General features: G+C 42.1%; 1 protein-coding gene across 2 annotated transcripts; it reads left to right on the forward strand.

The window, feature by feature from the left end:
• The first annotated feature begins 247 nt into the window (after positions 1–247).
• appb (amyloid beta (A4) precursor protein b) lies at positions 248–18,626 on the forward strand. Of its 2 annotated transcripts, XM_050048385.1 has the most exons (18): positions 248–471; positions 3,498–3,665; positions 3,777–3,906; positions 4,021–4,133; positions 5,280–5,470; positions 5,552–5,784; positions 5,944–6,111; positions 8,621–8,754; positions 8,891–8,965; positions 10,603–10,761; positions 11,065–11,193; positions 11,294–11,393; positions 13,162–13,229; positions 13,713–13,851; positions 13,999–14,052; positions 15,486–15,577; positions 15,663–15,809; positions 15,918–18,626. In XM_050048385.1, the coding sequence occupies exons 1-18, from the start codon at positions 412–414 to the stop codon at positions 16,017–16,019; spliced, it is 2,262 nt and encodes a 753-aa protein (XP_049904342.1). In that variant the 5' UTR covers positions 248–411; the 3' UTR covers positions 16,020–18,626. The 2 variants fall into 2 exon arrangements, with proteins under 2 accessions (XP_049904342.1, XP_049904343.1); XM_050048386.1 differs by lacking the exon at positions 5,944–6,111 and having other exon boundaries at positions 250–471.
• Positions 18,627–19,281: the final 655 nt, after the last annotated feature.

Raw genomic sequence — 19,281 nt, forward strand, 5'->3', positions numbered from 1 at the left:
ATTGAGTAATCCGCCTCCCACTCGGGACGATGGAAACCATATTGATCCAAGTCAGGAATCAGAAGGCCCTGCGTGAATATTATCATAGCACAACATGGCTGGCTTATAATAAAACACTATTTGATTCATAGTGGCTTCATTTATTAGGATTTTCTACTATAATAAAATTAATGGAAAGCCTACAGTTGCACGCGCGCGCACGCATACCCACTCCCTCGCCCCCACCCACCCCCCACACATCCAGCCTCACGCCGTCACCGTCGGGAGCTAAACAGGGAGGGATCACCGGGATTGGGATCGGAACACTTCAGCCGCCGCTGCTGCTGTCGACACAAACAACCACCGGCTTTATTTTATTTCTAACGGAATAATCGTGACCATAACGGGGGTGCTGGATACTGGGAGGACGGCATGGGAGAGCTCACGGCGTTTCTGCTGTTACTGGTGGCGACCTTGACGCTTTCATCCGAGGTGAGCACAACGGAGAAATCTCAGGCTGTGGGAGTCGGTTGAACCGTTCCCTTGGCTCCGTTCATCCGCGGGCCTGTAGCCACAGCGGCCACCAAACCCACCACAGTGCCAACCACCGTGTCTAATCTGAATAACGACGTCTTATACTAACAGTTAAACTGAAATGTAATGTAACGTCTGTAACTGCGTATTTTATAACGTTCCGTTGATGACATGGAGGCTGTGTAACCGTTAACAACCGTGCTGCTACCAAAGATAACATTATTACAGCGCTTTACCGAGGCCCACCCTTCATTTTATCCAGTATATTAGTTTTCCCTGACAGTCAGAAACCTTTTATTATACGTGTCCATTGATGTGACGGGTTTTTACTGTGACACAGATTTACTGCGTAGAATTAGCAAGCCAAATTATGTCAGCAATGCTACCAAGGCCTACCGTTAGATGTCAGTGATTGACAGGTCGGCCCTGCCATGTTGGACATGTTTTGGTTAGTCTTGGGTTGTTTTTTTTAACGTTATTCTTTTACTGTATAATAAAAATACCTGTAGTTTACGGCTGTTATCTTTTGTATTGTTAGCTAGCTTCGTTAGGTCACCAAACTAGCGCAGTGGATAAGGTGTAGGCAGCTAACGCTAGCTTATTTTTCCATTATATTACACGCTAACGGCTAACATAACGTCGTATGCAATCATTTTACCCTGTTTAAAGTCTTAATTGTTTCCAATAAACCCGTCAATACCTCAGATATACCTAACAAACACAACACATTCAACCGTGATGTGACTATTATATGTTACACCCTGTGGGAGCGACGTTGATTCTTTATTTAGCAATGCTAATGTCCAGTGTTATTTGTTGCTGCTGCGTCGACCTGGCCCACTTGGTCCAGTCCAGCAGCGTTGCAGCTGCAGGGTGGTGATATTGCTGAGGAGAATGGAAAAGGATGCAGCCTTTTTTAGTTTGACACAAGCAAGATGGCGCCTGCAGCTTGCTGCTGTTGCTGTGCAGGACCACAGAGAAATACCCAGCTCAGGACCAGCTGGAAATATGAACAGGGCCTACATTGCATAATGCAGATCATTATATGCATGCATCTGTTTTCTCATTACCATGCTGCATCTGGGGCTGCATGTTACTCAGGGAAATTTTTGTACTATAATGCAGGCACAAGATAATAACACACCCTCTGTAGGTTTCCCACCTGAACCAACCCCCTGTGCTGCAGTGAAAAATGTCTCTACAGCAGAATTATGCAGGGCACACTATTTGATGTAGCATTCAACGAATATCACTATATTGCCAAAGCCGTGACTGCCCTAAGATAGTAAAGCTGTACTATTTGGGTGGGACATCATGTAGGCCTATGCAAATAAATCTTATCATGCTCACTTGTATTTTTGTTTGCTATGGTGTCACAATCCTGTTCCCAGTTTCTTGTCTTTTTGTTGTACTGTTTTACGATTGCCATTTTCCTTGGGTCTTATGACCTGTCTGGTGAGATTCACTCAAGCCAGCCTGGTTAATCTAGTCAAGTCCACCCATTGTGTTGCTATGTATTGCATTTTTTGTGCTGCATGTTCTTAAGGCTGCAGGCTGAGTCATGATTAAAAGAGTCACACATGCCCCGCAGCAGCAATACCTAGATGTGATAACCTTTTGTCATAGCTTGCTGCCACACTCCCTAACTGTCATGCAGGAGTGCTTTTCAGCTTTTTCTTTGATGTAAGACCGGGTTGGACTGGTTGTCTCAGTAGCTAGTAAGCACAAGTGCAATTTACTGGTAGCACATGACTTGATATCACTGTGCCTTGTGGCTTAAATGTGTTTACAAGGGATTTGATTTGAAGGGCATTAGCCAGGGGCATGTGGTGAACAACTGCACGTGGACTGGTATGTTCAGACTTTTGTTATTTGAAGCACAGGTTTGCAGGTGTTAGGACTCTCATCCCACCAATCACACATTCTACATATTAACACTGTTTTGTTTTATACACTGTAGACTGTAACATAGATTCATATAGCACTCCCTGTGTTCAAGTGGGTGCTGGTTCCTACAGTTTGTATTTCCTATTTTAACTACTTTGGTTCAAACAGAATGAGCAAGATTGAGGTGCGATATGATGCAAGGCGCTCAAAAAAAAGAAGGAATTTCCATGACTAAATAAATGATGGAAAGAATTATGCAGTGGGCTGATAAGGTGAGAAGAGAGTCATTTCTGTAGAAAGGAACAATGGGCTATCATTCTAAATCACAGGAGGATAATGTTATGCATATCTTGACAGGCAAACATAGCATCAAGCCCGAGTTAGTCATTTAAAGATTGGCAGCAGATGGCCTGTTGGCTCACGTATTATCAGCGTGCAGCACCAGTCTTCTCTGATGTCTGCCAGAAAAATACAAGGCACAGAAGGGGAAACACACAAAGACTTCCTCCAATTGTTTCCCCAAACACAAAGGAAGAAAAACAGCGCAGAGAGCTATGTCCTATTGGACAGCACAAGACCTAAAACTGGCTCAGCTGAAAGACGAGGTTGACAGCTGGATATTCATAGCCTGTAAGTTAATAAGTTTATCTACTTTATCTTTGATGTGATAGCATATGGTCTTCTCCACACTCGTATTGCACTTTATTTAGATATAAGAAATGAATAAAACCTCATAAGACAGGCTAACAAAGGACACATGTGCTGCCCCGTGGCCGTAATGCTTAACTCTCCGGCTTATGGGCTCAAAGGGATGAAACAGAGTATCATGCCTTGCTTAGGCTTAAACCAGTAGTAAATTCCTTTATTTATTTATATAATACCTTAAATGTGCAGCGATGTTATTGAGTAATTTATCTTTATGATTCAGTAATCCCAGAACTGTATACAGAGACGGATGAACAGGATTGAAGTAGAATAAACTGAGAGTGGCTAAATACGCATAAGATACATCAGTATATTTACGGGTAAGCTCTACTTAAGCCAGTGTCATACTGTCAATCTTAATCGTTGTTGTCTCTTTCCCCTTTTCTGTCCAGGTGCCTGCTGATGACTCTGTGGGTTTGCTAACTGAGCCCCAGGTGGCCATGTTCTGCGGGAAGCTCAACATGCACATCAATGTGCAGAGTGGCAAATGGGAGTCGGATCCCTCTGGGACCAAGAGCTGCATCGGCACCAAAGAGGGCATCCTGCAGTACTGCCAAGAGGTATTTAAACAGAGTGAGACTGCCATGCAGTGAAAGAGAAACTAACTACAGCAAGTAGACTCGAAGACACAACTAATGTAGTAAGAAAGAAAATCTTTCGCTTTTCTCCAGGTGTACCCAGAGTTGCAGATCACAAATGTTGTGGAGGCCAACCAGCCCGTCAGCATCCAGAACTGGTGCAAGAAAGGCCGCAAGCAATGCCGCAGTCACACTCACATTGTGGTGCCATACCGCTGCCTGGGTAACCAGTTTTTAATGATACAGTTGTATGTTACTGAGTGTGTCTGTGTGTGTGTATGTTTTTGAATTGAAATACTAACTGCATGAAATAAGCAAAGGCATGTTTATGTTGCAGTTGGGGAGTTTGTGAGCGACGCCCTGCTTGTTCCCGACAAGTGTAAGTTCCTGCATCAGGAGCGTATGGATCAGTGTGAGAGTCACCTGCACTGGCACACTGTAGCCAAAGAGGTGAGACAATAACACAGCATTCAGTGTCACTGTCTGCACGTCATGTTCAGTGTTGGGCTCATAACTCAATAAAATAAATAAAATAACACTCATTATTACTTTTACTTCTTACTCCCTACCAACATTAATTCATAACTTTTCTGTCACTTCCACAAAACTAAAAATTCGCCTGTGACCAGTATCTTTCCAAGGATCTGTCTAAAAGATGGAGAGGTAATTGTGGAGACAGGCAATATTTCATCACTACATATCCAGCCACAAGCTTCATTAGTTCTTTGGAACTTAGAGCCTGCAGCTGTTCACAATTAAAATCCAGTTTTGGTTGTTTCGCCAGAGTTGGGCGACAGCCATCCTCCACTGCGGAGGAGGGCTCACTTTTGGTGGGGCGTACTTCCACAAGCTTCATGTTGTTGTGCTATCGTAGCAATGTTAGATGTTTCAAGAGGTGTGACGTCATGTTCTTGCCATCTTTCCTCCCAACAAAATCACGTAATAGGAGTATTTCCAGCTGCTGAATGTAAGCGTTTCGTTTTTCTGAGCTAGCTTGCTGCTTTGTGAAGTGCACGTGCAGCGCAGCAATTGTGAAAATAAATCTAGGGATGACGTTGATTGTCAGATTTCAAATCAGTAGGGGAGACAATACAAGTATAATGAGTTTTTGTTGCACCACTCGTTACTGGAAAATGTACTGTAACACGTTCCTGCCCAACACTGCTCATACTGTATGTAATGCTCCTGCTGTCATTATATCTGCTAGTGGTCTTTTCTTTCTTTTCTATCTGGTCTTCTGTTGGCTCCTTCTGAATGACTCAGCACTCCTTAATTTTGTCCTCCCTCGATTCTGTCATCAGCCATCTCCGCCACTTTGTTCTGATTATTATTCCATTTATTGTCACTCCTTTTTGAGTGTTCATTCATGTTCAGTCACCCACGAAGACAATCGACTGTCAAACATTGATTCTTCTTCAGTAATCTGTGCATCAGAGCTGAATAATGAGTGTGTGGCTCTGCTCCTTATCTCTACTCACCAAGGTTTACCACAATAAGCTCTCAAATTCTCATGAAATGATTGAATATTGTGTGGTTCCATTTTGGTTATTTATAGAGTTTTAGGAAGTGATGATTAATGCCTGTTATTACATTTAGTCTTGCGGAGACCGCTCCATGAATCTCCATGACTACGGGATGCTGTTGCCATGTGGTATCGACCGTTTCCGTGGTGTGGAGTTTGTGTGCTGTCCGGCAGAGGCGGAGCGAGAGTCAGACAGCGCTGAACTAGAAGGGGAGGAGTCAGACGTCTGGTGGGGCGGAGCCGAGACTGAATACTCTGATAACAGGTATTATCACACATTCATACAGTCTCATGGACACACACACACTTGTTGAAACATAAACTGAACCAGCCGCTCTCCCTGCAGCATGTCACGCCCAGCAGAGACAGTGCCAGCCACTGCAGAGGACGATGAAGACGAAAATGAAGAGGCGGAGACTTTTGAAAGGGATGAGAACGGAGACGTCGACGAAGATGAGGAGGAGGATGAGGAAGACGACGACGTGACCGATGAACGGGATAGCGATGAGCGCAATGCTAACATCGCCATGACAACCACAACCACCACCACCACTGAGTCAGTCGAGGAAGTGGTTCGAGGTGAGAAATCAAGTGGATACACACCGTTTGTTCACGTGTATTCATTTAGCAGTTGTTTTTCATCGTGTGTTGTTTTGTTATTTACATAACAAGCTCACATTTTGCATTCATTTTATTTTGATTCTTAATTTGCGTTTGCCTGTGTGTACATTATCTCAGCTGTTTGTTGGGCTCGTGCCGAGTCAGGCCCGTGTCACGCCATGCTGGAGCGTTGGTACTTCGTGCCTGAGAAGGGCCGCTGTGCTCCCTTCTTGTTTGGGGGCTGTGGGGGCAACAGGAATAACTTTGACTCGGAGGAGTACTGCCTAGCTGTCTGCGGCAGCTCGCGTAAGTCCCAGGACTGGAGCCGTCGAAACCCAGAGGGGGCCGCATCATGAGCCTGATTCCTGTCCTCAGGCTGCTGCAGATTGTCTGTGTGTCATCCACTTTCTCTTTCTCTCCCTGTCCTGAGTGTCTGTTGGCTCTTAACCACTTGGACCGCTGACAAGTGGATTTGCTTGCTTGTCTTCTAGTTTTGTGTTGAGTATTAAAGGATTATTTTCTCAAGATAGAAGATATAAACTTTTGATTGGGAAAGAAAAGGCCATGAAATCACCCACGTCCCTGGTATAACAGATTTTTGTTTGCGTACCTTTCAAACAAAACTAAGACAGTGTTTTTCAATTTGTGGTAAAGATGAAGCAAACTGATAAATGATAAGGCTGATGATTTTCTATATTTGTCTTACCGTCAGGAAGTCCAATGGAGAGACCAAAACCAACAATGCATCAGTCTGTCTACTTTCAAACTCTGTTATCCTGTTGGTGGCTCTTAGCCTTGAGCCCATTCCTTACCTACAGAGTATGTTGATCTTAAAAAGTGCATCACAAATACATATTTATGTGGTTTGAAAATGTAATTCCCTAAAACGTCAAGTTACTGGAGTAAATGTAGCATCCGTTGGGGACAATTTTTGAGCCACAGATTAAAGCACATTTGGTTCTCTGGTTCTCTAGTTAGTGTTTACAGCTACCAGTACAATGAATATGGGATTTACTTAGAAACTAAGCCACAGTGCCTGTGAAACATCAGTTGGTGCAACAGTGTGGCTCACTGATGTGTTTTTAATGGTTTTTGGACAACAATGGAGGCCCATGCCACAGAGGAATTCACTATACCAGGCTTCAACTACACAGGCACTATTTGTTAGTCGAATCAGTTTATTGATGGTTTCTGATCTCTTTATTGGACTAATTGAAAGTAAGATAAATATAGAATATCACCAGCTGTTTTCTTAAAGCTGTAGTTTGTAACTTTTATAAAAAATAATGTTTCATATTTGCTGAACTGTCACTTTATTCACACAGCAATAACGGAGACAGATAATTACCTTGTAGTGCTTCTCATGACAATACCGCATGTGAATGAAATCAACCAATCAGAGCTGAGAAGACAGCACTGATTAAGATTCTGTTACTTCATTGCCAATTTCTCCCCTCAGATGTTTTCAGAAGCATAATTTAGTGTGCGGTTCAGCTGTAAAATGGGAATGTTTGCTTCAGCTGGTGGGAGGTGCTTGGTACTTTGGTCGAATGTCTCCAACATGGCAGGTGGTCACAAACTTCTTTATTTTACAGCTGTGCACAGTGCACTAAAATATGTTTCTGAGAACATTTAGGCTATGCAGTAACAAAATCTTGATTTATATTTGATCAGTGCTGCCTAGTTTGACAGTTTGGCCAAAGTTTACCAGCAGTGATTGACAATAATTGGCACTGCGTCAGAGATTTTTTGGCTCTGATTGGCTGTATTCGGTATGCCGCGGTAGATTCTAGCAAATGCCATCAAAAGCAGGAGGAAGAGGAGGAGGGATGTGATTTTTTTTTTTCACAGACTTTCTGTCTCGTACATCTTTCAGAATGTAGTGACAGTTTCAGCATGTGACACATAGTTATTTTCCCTAAAAGTTACCAACTGTAGCATTGAAGAAGCTTTGAGAGCAGCCATTTTACATCAGTAAAGTCAGTTCTTTGATTGATGCTTGAACACTGTAGTGAAAGGAAAATGAAAAGAAAGGCAAGCTGATGTGTCCCTACTGGAAAGCAGCCATGACACTCTAGTAGTCATTCACTTCGACATCATTTTATTACTCATTTCATCATTTTCTAACCAATAACACTAACTGATACTTCTTACAGCATGTGGACGAGGCAGCGTGAATACTGAACCTTGAATGTCTGCGTGTGCCTGCATGCATTACTCTGCACACGTGTGTTTGCATGCCTTGCAGATGCAAGGTCTTGTGTCTGCTGCTGCAGCTCCGTAGTAGCCTGACCTGACAGCTATGGGTCTCTTAATGGTGTCATAAACATGTCTGTCGTGTTGATATCCATAGTGTGTGTCTATGTGTGTGAATGGGGGAGGGTGTTGCTTAAGGTTAATGGGTTCATTTGCTGTTTCCACCCATACTCCTCAGTGGTGCAGCGTCTGCCCTGATCCTGACTCGGCACTTTTCATCTTATCTCCAGGCTCCCACATTAAATAGAGATGTAGACACAACACTTGTACTGGGAAACTACTCATCCTTTGTCCCTCGATAACCTGTGTGTCTTTTATACTGTTATTTGTGTGTGTGTTAAAACATTCTGTATGTACCTAACATAGTGGATATTTTTAACATACTTAAATTTCAGTTATAATTGTTGAAACCTTTTGTTATGTTGCCTTTATGGAATGCATTGTGTTTCAGATGCACTGGGATCTGTGTTTCTTCTGCATCTTCTTTACTTGTTGTCTTAATATCATCTAAATGTTTTCCCCCTGCCCGGTATTTGATTCCTGCCTCCTTGTTCTTCAGTGCCCACCATGGCCCCCAGCCCTCCAGATGCCGTGGATCGGTACCTCGAATCTCCCGGGGACGACAACGAACACTCTGACTTCCAGAAGGCCAAGGAAAGCCTGGAGGCCAAACACCGTGAGAAGATGTCCCAGGTATGCTTGTGTGTCACATTTCTGTCTGGAGTATTTCCCTGTCAAGGCGTCTAAATGTCTGATCTGTTGAGACAAAGCCTGAGTTTGTCAGTCTGTGATGCTTTTGTCCGTGATGTGACACCCTCTTTGTGTCCAGGTGATGAGAGAGTGGGAGGAGGCTGAGAGGCAGGCCAAGAACCTTCCTCGCGCTGACAAGAAGGCTGTCATCCAGGTAGGACGCACGTCATAGTTTCTTTTGTGTTTCTGTGTTTTTAAACCATCAGTTATAAATTTCAAAGGTGTTTGTTATGAAAATATTTTTGTTCCGTTATCTTGGCCAAAATGAATGAAAAGTCAGCTGGGTTGATGAGTCAGGTGGCAGAGGATGAAGATTCTGACAAGTTTATTTATTACTTTATTTCAATGTGAATTAGGACCATTGTAAGGAAAAAAGAAGTAAATACAGAGCTGGGGAAGAGGGGTAATATTCTGAGAAAACACTGAACGAAAAAAAAAAGCCTTAAATATCCTTTTGTCTCCTGGGCTTTCTGGCAGAAGGTCAGGTGACGTAGTATAAAGAGCGACAAAGAAGGAAGTCATGGTGGGTGATTGGGTCAAGCACAGGACTTTCACTCAGGAGAGCGATATTGTGTTCTGTGCGCGTCAACGTTTGCTTATTATTTTTAGAGTTAGCTGACTTATTATCTTCAGTTTTTAGGATGCATAAAGCTGCTGAATGCACACTGTGTACATACACTTTAGCAGAATAGTTTAATCGGCATTTTCCTGTTAACCTCATAATGTCGACTTTCATTTTGGAAGTATTTTTGAATGATAAATCTTGATTGGACATTTGAACAGCGGTCATTTAAAGCCTCTACGTTTGCTGGGATTTCCCGTTTACTGGGGCTGTCGGTGGTGTGATGAGGTTGATTCAACCTTGCAAAGTAAAGTGATGTGGTTCCTTGACTTTCAAAATAACTTTTTTTTTTCATAAATGTGTGACTTTAATCTCCTTGCAAATTTACCACTTTGTAATTTCATAATATTAATTTTTGTCCATGTAAATTCTGAGTTTTTTCTAGCAATTTCATCCCACTCTCCCAGCTCTGTATTTTATTTAATTTTTTTCTTACAATGGCTCTAATACGTCATCGTACATAAACAACAAGTGGCATGTTGAGCTACAGAGTCTTTTGCCAATTTATTTATTTATATAAATAATAATAATAATATAAATATTTATATATTTTATTACATTTTTGATTGATTGGATAATGTAAGAAATAATATATATTATATAATAATATGTAAGAAAAGAGTGATTTCCAAATTAAAAAACTTAAGTGTGCATTTTTGCCATATGTTTGACTTAAATTGAATGATGAACACAGGGACATGGGTTATAACATGAAAAAGTGTTGTTGTTGTTTTTTTTGTTTCACAGTGTTTTTAAATCTATTTTTAACTTGATGATTTCTAAAACAAGGTTATAATCTAAAAAAGAAACTGCCTTTTAATTCCTGAACATGTTTGTAAAGTAAAACATTTCAAGAAGCTCAATTTATGTCAGAACAACACATGAAGCAGTGGGCTGAAGGAGAGCAGCGCGGCGCGTCAGAAAGGAATAATTAAACTTGTTTAAAAGCAAGACAAAAAAAACCCGTTACATTTTTATATCAAGTACCAAAATTATTTTAGTATTGTGATCCTTTCCTCCACCATCCCTCATGGTAAATGTGTATTTCCTAACACTTTCCTTTGTGTCCAAGGTGGAGGACCTTTTATAAACACAAAAACTGAACTGTTGGTGTGTATAATCACATATGTAGTATTAATGGGTTGTTGTAAAATGTACTGTATTTGCAGCACTTCCAGGAGAAAGTTGAGGCTCTGGAGCGGGAGGCAGCAGGAGAGAGGCAGCAGCTAGTGGAGACCCACATGGCCCGGGTGGAAGCTCTGCTCAACAGCCGCCGTCGCCTGGCTCTGGAAAATTACCTCAGCTCCCTACAGGCCAACCCTCCACGGGTACACATATACACACACATACACACACACACACACACACCTCTGGACTTTTCAACAAAAGCAGAGCTGTTACATGAAGTCATAGGTGTGTTCACAGTCAAAGGACCCATTTAATAGGAGAGTTAAGAGACAAGTAACAATAGCTGCCTCAGTACATTTACCCAATGTGTCAAATTATTCTGCAGTCGTACCTGGCAGGAAATATAATTAAGTGTAACTGTATTAAAAACAGCAGATATGTTTTGACAAGGCATGCATAAGTGTAATAATATCAGTAACACCTTACATTACTGCCTCCACCAGGCCCGTCAGGTGCTGAGCCTGCTGAAGAAGTACGTCCGTGCTGAGCAGAAGGACAGGCAGCACACGCTGAAACATTACGAGCACGTCCGCACGGTCGATCCCAAGAAGGCTGCACAGATCCGACCTCAGGTACTCACACACATCAAGTCAAAAACCCCTTTATCCTAAACTTGTAATGTGTAATTTCCAAATTAATCTGGAACTTCTTCACTTTCTTCTGACCTTTTAGGTTTTGACCCACCTACGTGTGATTGATGAGAGGATGAATCAGTCTGTTGGCCTGCTCTACAAAGTGCCCAGTGTGGCGAATGAGATCCAAAACCAAGTCTGTAAGTGTCAGCTTTTATTTTTCTTACTGACTTTGAATGACTTCTCTTTACAGTCAGGGTCTGAGGATTAATTATTTTGTATCTACAGTAAATGCTATGAAACATTTCACTTTCATAAAAAAACTTTTTTTTTTAAAAATCATGTCTGCCCACAAGAGAACCGTCTCCCAAAGACAAAATGCACTTTGTTGCCTTTCTTGCCTTTTCTGACCTTTTATTGACCAAATGACAATTAAGTGATTAGTTGGGAGAATAATCAGCGATAATGAAAATAATGATTGGTAGCAGGTTGGTACGTTAAGAGAATTGACTTGCAGAGAAATTAAAGCTGTAGTTAGTAACTTTAAGAATAATACTTTTTTTGTTTTACTTAATTGTCAATATATCCTGACTCTAGTGCACAAGACTGATAATTTGTGGAAAAAAATCATGCCCCTCTGCCTCCTTATAATACACTGCTGTCAGTCATATCAGTGACTGCTTGTGAATTATGGTTGAACTGTCAAACTATGCATTGCTGATCAAATATGAATCAAGATTGTTACTGTATTGCCTTTATATGCTGTTTAGCTTTAAAATGAGAAAGTTTGTGGTTGCCATGTTGAAAACTGCCAAGCCAGAATGAAGCACCCTCCACCAGCCAGAGCAATGATCATTGGTTGTTTTTGGAAAGACACAGCAGATCCTTGCAAATGCAAGAAAATGAGCACTAGAAGGAGGGACACAGATTATCTGTCACATCTACTATTGTCTGAATATAGGAACACTTTTAGCAAATTCCACAAAAGGATTTTTATAGAAGTTACCAACTGCAGCTTTAAACATGTCTTTTGTATCTGTTATGTTGTTATGTGTTTACTTTAAAGAGAGATGAGCTCACACTGGAACAGTGGCACCAGCAGGATTATATTTTATCTGCTTGCCCACTTGTAGGGCACCTTTAACACGCACTTCCCACGCCTGGACATGTACAGTTTACTCAGTGAGTGAGCAAGACATTAACATAAATGTTACTGACACAACACCACTATAAAACTCTGATTGGCCTATCACGTGCATTTCAAAGACGAGCCAATAGACCTGATAACAACAGCCAGCAAGAAAACAGAATAGAACCACCTATTTGAAGTTCATTCTGCGTCTCCCTGTTGCATCAAACTCCTGCAGAACAGCCTTTGCATCAATTCCAATATCATGATGATCCCGTGATATTCAGCTATTCATGGCTCTGCATACTTGTCGCTGCTGAGGCTTTTTTGCTTTCTTATTTCAAAAGCCTATAAAATGCTCAGTTTTTTTGTTTGCTCATTTCTAACTACTTGTGTTTGTTAACAAACAAGATAAGTAACACAATATTGCTAGCATCACAACTGAGCGGCAGAAATGTTTATCTGACCTCTGGCCGTGACATATGCACCAATCATCGGCATCCAAATGTATTTACATCATAGTGAGTGGACACAGCTAAAAAATGCATCTACTGCTGCCAGCACCACTGTACTGGAATAACATTTAATTAAACAACCTTAAATATTACCACCAGACTTAATTTAAGTAGCCCCACAGCCTCTCTTAGTGCTGAGTGAGGATTAAAACCGGTTAAACAGCATGTCTGAGGTCCAGTGATGGATAATATGCTGATAAGCAGCAGCTCTCCTGTTAGTCTCTCTTTAGTAATCAGGACACTGGAGGCACTGTTTCTCCCTCCCATCTATCACCATGCTGTGTCTCCCTCTCTCACACTCTCTGTCTTCATTTTCTTCCACAGCTGTTATAATGCAGAGAGTTCAGTCGGAGCTGTCTCAGCAAGTCTCTTCCCTGCAGAGCGATGGGCGGGTGAGTCGAGTTGCACCCACTCACATATGTAGGGAGTCTGTTCTGTGAAAGCCGCACTGTCTCACTTATATGAATAGAACCACCCTGCAGACACACACTAAGTGGCCAAAGGAAAGGCAGAGAATACAGTTATTGTTCAGTGTTTTTTAAAATGTCTCCGCTGATCACAGGAAGTGATGACTGTAATCAAGTACAGTGAATGAACAGAAGTGGAGAAATCAATCATCCATCTGAAAATACATGATCTCCCAGGAGGATACTGTGCCTGAAGGGCAAAAAGATTTAGACTGTCAGATCACAGGCGTAGTTTCAGCTTTGTGTATTGGGAAAATAATGACTTCAGCGAGTTGAAGTCCTGTGGGTGATGTCAGGTGTTTCTGCCTTTTAGCAGGTAATCATCAGGATGAAATGACACTTTCAAAGGAAGCCTCCCTTAGGGGTCCCACATCGATCCGTCCCGATTTATGTTGCTTTGTGTTGCAGGTGGATGGCAGAGTGAGTTACGGTAATGATGCGCTGATGCCTGACCAGGCCTACAGCTCTGCTCCTATGGACCCCGGCCTGGACGGACTGGGCTTCATCCACCCTGAGAGCTTCAACCAGCCCAACACAGAGAACCATGGTAAAGATACTTGTTTAAATACCATAAAGTGTGAAACTCAGCAGGAGCTCACTGAAATTAGTCACTGATCAGATAATCCATGCAAATTTGATTTTGCAATTTTGCATTTGATCCCTTTTCAAAAATGGTCTTAATTATTTCCTGCAGTGGAACCTGTTGATGCTCGTCCAATTCCAGATAGAGGACTCCCGACACGACCTGGTGAGTGTATTTGTGTGTATTACTGAGTCACGCATGGCTGAGAGGAAGTACTGAACACATGGCAATTAATCAATATTACGTTTGATCATATCTACATATAACTGTCTAATGACATAGTCCTCATACAATATAACAAGTTAACATTTACCATAGTGATAGCATGAGATCTTTAAGGTATACTGTGCAGGATTTTCTTAACATATTGACTCTTTGAAAAGTAATCCCTCCCAATCGCTGCCCTACCTGTATTTTCTTATTATTTTGCTGTATTCGAGATGTTTCTGGACTCAGTGAGGAAGTGAGGTTGGGGCTTTATAAAAAGGTAGTGACTAGGTGCCAGACCGAAAGCAGCACGCAACCAAGAGGAAGCTCCAGTACAGAAAAATCGTGCCAGCAAGGTGAAACGCAAAACTTACAAAGCTGGGGAAGACTTTCACTTTCACGAGAGATTCTGTTTACAAACATCCATCCATCCATCCATTTTCATCCGCTTATCTGGGGCCGGATCACGGGGGCAGCAGACCAAGCAAAGCACCCCAGACGTCCCTCTACCCAGCTCCTCCTGGGGGGCCCCAAGGCGTTCTCAGGCCAGACGAGATATGTAATCCCTCCAGTGTTTTCTGGGTCTGTCCCGGGGCCTCCTACCAGTGGGACGTGCCTGGAACACCTCTAACGGGAGGCGCCCAGGAGGCATCCTGATCAGATGCCTGAACCACCTCCGCTGACCCCTTTTGACGTAAAGGAACAGCGTCTCTACTGCAAGCTCCCTTTGGATGCCCAAGCTCCTTACCCTGTCTCTAAGGCTGAGCCCAGCCACCCCACAGAGGGAACTTATTTTGGCCGCTTGTATCCGCGATCTCATTCTTTCGGCCACTACCCAGAGCTCATGACCATAGGTGAAGGTTGGGACCATGACAGTCTGGCACAGCACCTACATCACTGCAGCGGCTGTACCAAACAGTTTACAAACAGTAGCCACCAATTCCTGCATAGTATACCTTTTAAGATGTTCTGTAAACAAACAAAAGTTGTTTGAATTCACTAAAACGCATAGCATTTTTCTTTGTGCTCTAATTGGCTAAATACAGTTCCTTCCTCATAAAAATCTATGTATGTAGGTATGTTTTTTATTGTAAAAAAAAAAACAACAACCCTCAAATCATGCATTGTTTTCATCAAGTTTGTTTGCAAGCAGTCTTCTTCACAGACTTTGCTGCGCCTCTTTGCACTTTACCACCAGCAACAGCTGATAAGCACAACAGCTTGAATCAATGAAGAGAGTGTATCACTTCACTGTTGACGCAAATAAAACTGGGACGCGATTGTGTAATATCACATTGTACAAATACTTTCCTACTTTATGTAGGATAAACAACTGTGATGACATAACTAAATGTCTTTTTATTACACACTCTGTCTGTATTTAATTTCAGTATCTGCCCTGAAACCAGAGGAGATGCCAGAAGTGCGGATGGAGACTGAAGAGAGGCAAAGTGCTGGTTATGAAGTTTACCATCAAAAACTGGTATGAAAACACATGCCCCTTATCTTTGGTCCTGCAGTGGAGTCTGTGCTCTGTTCACATCAACAGTTTTTTTTTTAATCGGCAGGTGTTTTTCGCTGAGGATGTGGGGTCGAATAAAGGTGCTATCATTGGACTCATGGTTGGAGGGGTTGTCATAGCAACTGTCATTGTCATTACTTTGGTGATGCTGAGGAAGAAACAGTACACTTCCATTCATCACGGTGTAATTGAGGTAAGTAAAGTCCTATGTTGAGGGGTCATGTTTCCCAGTGTTATCATGTGTTTTTTTAAGTTACATAAAAGACTTGTTTCACTAACCTGCTTTATCTGCGGTCTGTAGGTGGATGCAGCAGTCACACCAGAGGAGCGTCATCTGGCCAAGATGCAGCAGAACGGTTATGAAAATCCCACCTACAAATTCTTCGAGCAGATGCAGAACTAAAAGAACTGCTCATCAGCATTTCCTCCCCTCACACTTTCACTCGTCAGGTCTGTTCCATTCTGGTCCCTTGCCCTCAGCCCATACACCTTCAGGTTCTCACCTTGTTAAAGGCAAAGCAAAGGTGGCTCGTTTTTATGTTGTTGGAAAGTTAGGAGCAGATAAGTGAAGCCTTTGTACCAGTTCATGTCTCAGTCAGGGGTTTGAGCCAAAGGAAAACAACATGGAACAAAGCCTGCCTAATCCCTGATCACTTGATTGTAAAGAGCTTACATCCACCTGCAATTTATCGGACAAGGGTATCCTTTTTCACCTGCACTTTGGCCAGTAACAACAAAAACTCTATTCAGCCTGTTTATACCTGGTGTTATCGTGCGTCTTGGGTGATCTGATCACAAGTGGACGGCTTTGAGTGTGTCTGTAAACACAAGGCATTAGAGTGCATCTTCACATGGGTCTTTAGTGACCACTGCAAAATAAACTGGTGAATAATTTCCGTTTGCAAAGACCAGCTGCTTAGTTGTTTTTAACCGTGAGGAGGTTTGTCTTGCTGTAAACTCTGCTGTGTTAGCTCTTGCTAACCAGGCAGATGTTGAACTGACTGTTCTTTGGGAGCAGAGTTGCTTCGGAGACGGTAGTTCGGATCTGTGCCTGCGCAACTGCACAGACAGAAGGCTTTTATTATCCGGTCGGGTAGCAGATAAGCAAGGACGTTAGTGTGGCCCAGGACACAGTAGCATTCACACTGCTGAAACAATGTGGCCACATTTGGCCCAGACCAGCTCCGAATGTGGTCTGAGCGTTTGGATCTCCAGACGCATTGAGGACACATTTGGTTCACTCACACATGTACTTAGAGCTGTCCACTTGTGATCTGATCACCCAGGACACCTTAATACCAGGTGTAAACAGGGTCATAGAGTTCCTACTGAAAAACCCTGCTGATGATTTATGTGACGTCTCGGAGCTGAGACGATGTAAATCTAAGCAGTTTAATTCCCAATCACTCGCTCATCACTCCAACTGTTCCGTTTTCCTCAAACTGCTCCACCCTCCCCACCCCCACCCCCACTCTCCGATGACAGCTGTGCTGTGTTTGATGACATAACAGCTCTTAGAGCTGGCAATGGGAGGAGGGGCTCTCAAAGCGCCTCTCCGCACGATTAAAGCCCAACTGTTTCAGGTTTGTTTTTCAAAAAAGGAAAAAAAAAAATGCAGAAAAATTCTACATAATCAAAATATGTAAAAGTTGAAAAATATTGAATGTTTTGTTTTCTGATTTTTTTTTATGTGTAATATATTAAGACAGAGATTAGCTGTAAGTAAATGTAGTGCATGGCAATATTGATGACAGATACAGTATACTGTATGTTGAGGTCCTCGGGAGCGGTCCTCTCTTACTAGATATTTTAGCAGGATTGTACATTTCTAGTGTCTTCTTTGTGACCTTGTGATATGAAGAAGAAAAAGAGTATTCAGAACCCGGTCTGCTTTGTCGTCACACAGACTTGCTTTAACTGAATCTTGGCTCGTTAACGCTCATCTCCATGCTTCACTGTTGTGTTAGCTGCATGGGCAAAATGCTCTATATGTAATATATGAAGTGTAATAGTATCCGAAAGGAAGACGATTTTGTTACTGTTTGCGTTCTATGCACTCTGTCATTTTTGAAGTCTGATTATTATCACCAAATATTATTATTGCTGTTAAGTCCCTGATGCCAATTCACGCTGTCGCTGCACATCTGGGTTTTTGTTAGAACAAGGAGTTCAAAGGTTTTCTGAAAGTGTATCATTCCAGATTTATCATTCCACTCTTTCTCTTGATTGTAAATATTTGGAAGATGGAGATCTGGCTCTCAATGGCCTGGTTTCATTATCAAGCTCCACCTCTCCGTCTCTTGCTCGTGTGTTCTTCAGTCTTTCTTTCCAACCCCGTTTGTCCTGTTTATCCTCTCTTTCCGGCTGCGTCAGCAATATTGTACAGCGCAGCACTTTTGAGTATTTGCTAAAGAGACGGGACTCGTTGGGCCTACAAACGTTTTCTCCTTTTCACACACATTCCTTCACCAAATCTCACATTCTATTTTTCTACATTTCCTGTGTATACATGTACAGTGCTTCTGTTCGTCCTGTGGTGGATATTTCTTTGTCTGCGTTATCTGTTGTCAAGTCCTCACGAAGAGGTGAAGAGTTAACAACAATAGGAGGATGACCACGACTCACATCAGCATGGAGACACGTTTCCCTCTCCCATTACTATTAAGTTATTAACGCCACCTTCAGTCAACATGAATGTGACATGCATAGTGTGCTTTTATACCATAGAAATACAACACATATCACCTCTCTACATATGATATCCACACATGTACAGACACACTAACTGAAGCTCTTAATCAGGTGAATGTTAAAAATTTGTATCGATGCTCACCCTGGATGTCTTTGGAGGCTCGTGTTTTAAAAAAAGAAAAAAAAAAAGTATGCTTTTTGTTTCTCTCATCGATTCAGTGACCTTCCTCTGTGTGTAGTTAAATGAACCATTTGCTTAGAGTAAGAAAAGGCTTTCTACACTCACTATACCATGAATAAAATTTTGAATGTACATACATTTCTGGCTGTTTGTCATTTTGGATCTTTTATGATGATTCATGCAGGATTTTAAACTATGCAGGGTTGTTGGTTTCTGTTTATAAACACGCTCACCAGCAAAACTGAAAGCTGTGGAGGAAACATGCCCACAAATTTCCCGAGTACAGAAAATGAGAAATTACAGGCAGAGGGCAGAGTCTCTGCAGAAAAATACTCTTCCACACATTTCTAGTTGGTCATAGTGATAACTGAGAGGGATTACAGGGTTCCACACATTGTCACCAATGAATTTTCAAAACTTTTCCATTATACTTTACTCGATTTCTGTGACTTAATCTAATTGATTGAATAGGCCTAAATAGTCATACAGCCACACATTACTAAACACACTTCCTGGGTATTTGCAAGCTGCAAATATGGCCGCCAACTTGCAACATGCCAACAGACCAGGGGTCTCATTTATAGAACGATGTGTAGGATCCATACTAAAAATGTACACATGGACAAGAGCCAAAAAAACTACAATCAGACTTCCACCTCACCATCTGCATCGCCAGTTTCCTACCTCCAAAATGTTGTTAAGTATGGGTCAAAGTTTCACCCATCAAGTCTGTTTTTATAGACCCCAACTCTTGCGTAGGAAGTAGTGCATGCCTCTTTCAGGACTCGTTTTG

This window comes from Epinephelus moara, chromosome 7, assembly GCF_006386435.1.
Source record: "Epinephelus moara isolate mb chromosome 7, YSFRI_EMoa_1.0, whole genome shotgun sequence".
NCBI lineage: Eukaryota > Metazoa > Chordata > Actinopteri > Perciformes > Serranidae > Epinephelus > Epinephelus moara.

What these genes read in the sequence shown, in the direction of transcription:
- appb (XM_050048385.1), top strand. Translation starts at nt 412, where the DNA reads ATGGGAGAGCTCACGGCGTTTCTGCTGTTACTGGTGGCGACCTTGACG. An exon ending in CCTTGACGCTTTCATCCGAG is followed by an intron (nt 472 to 3,497) that starts GTGAGCACAACG and finishes TTTTCTGTCCAG; the next exon opens with GTGCCTGCTGATGACTCTGT. An exon ending in GCCCAACACAGAGAACCATG is followed by an intron (nt 13,852 to 13,998) that starts GTAAAGATACTT and finishes TATTTCCTGCAG; the next exon opens with TGGAACCTGTTGATGCTCGT.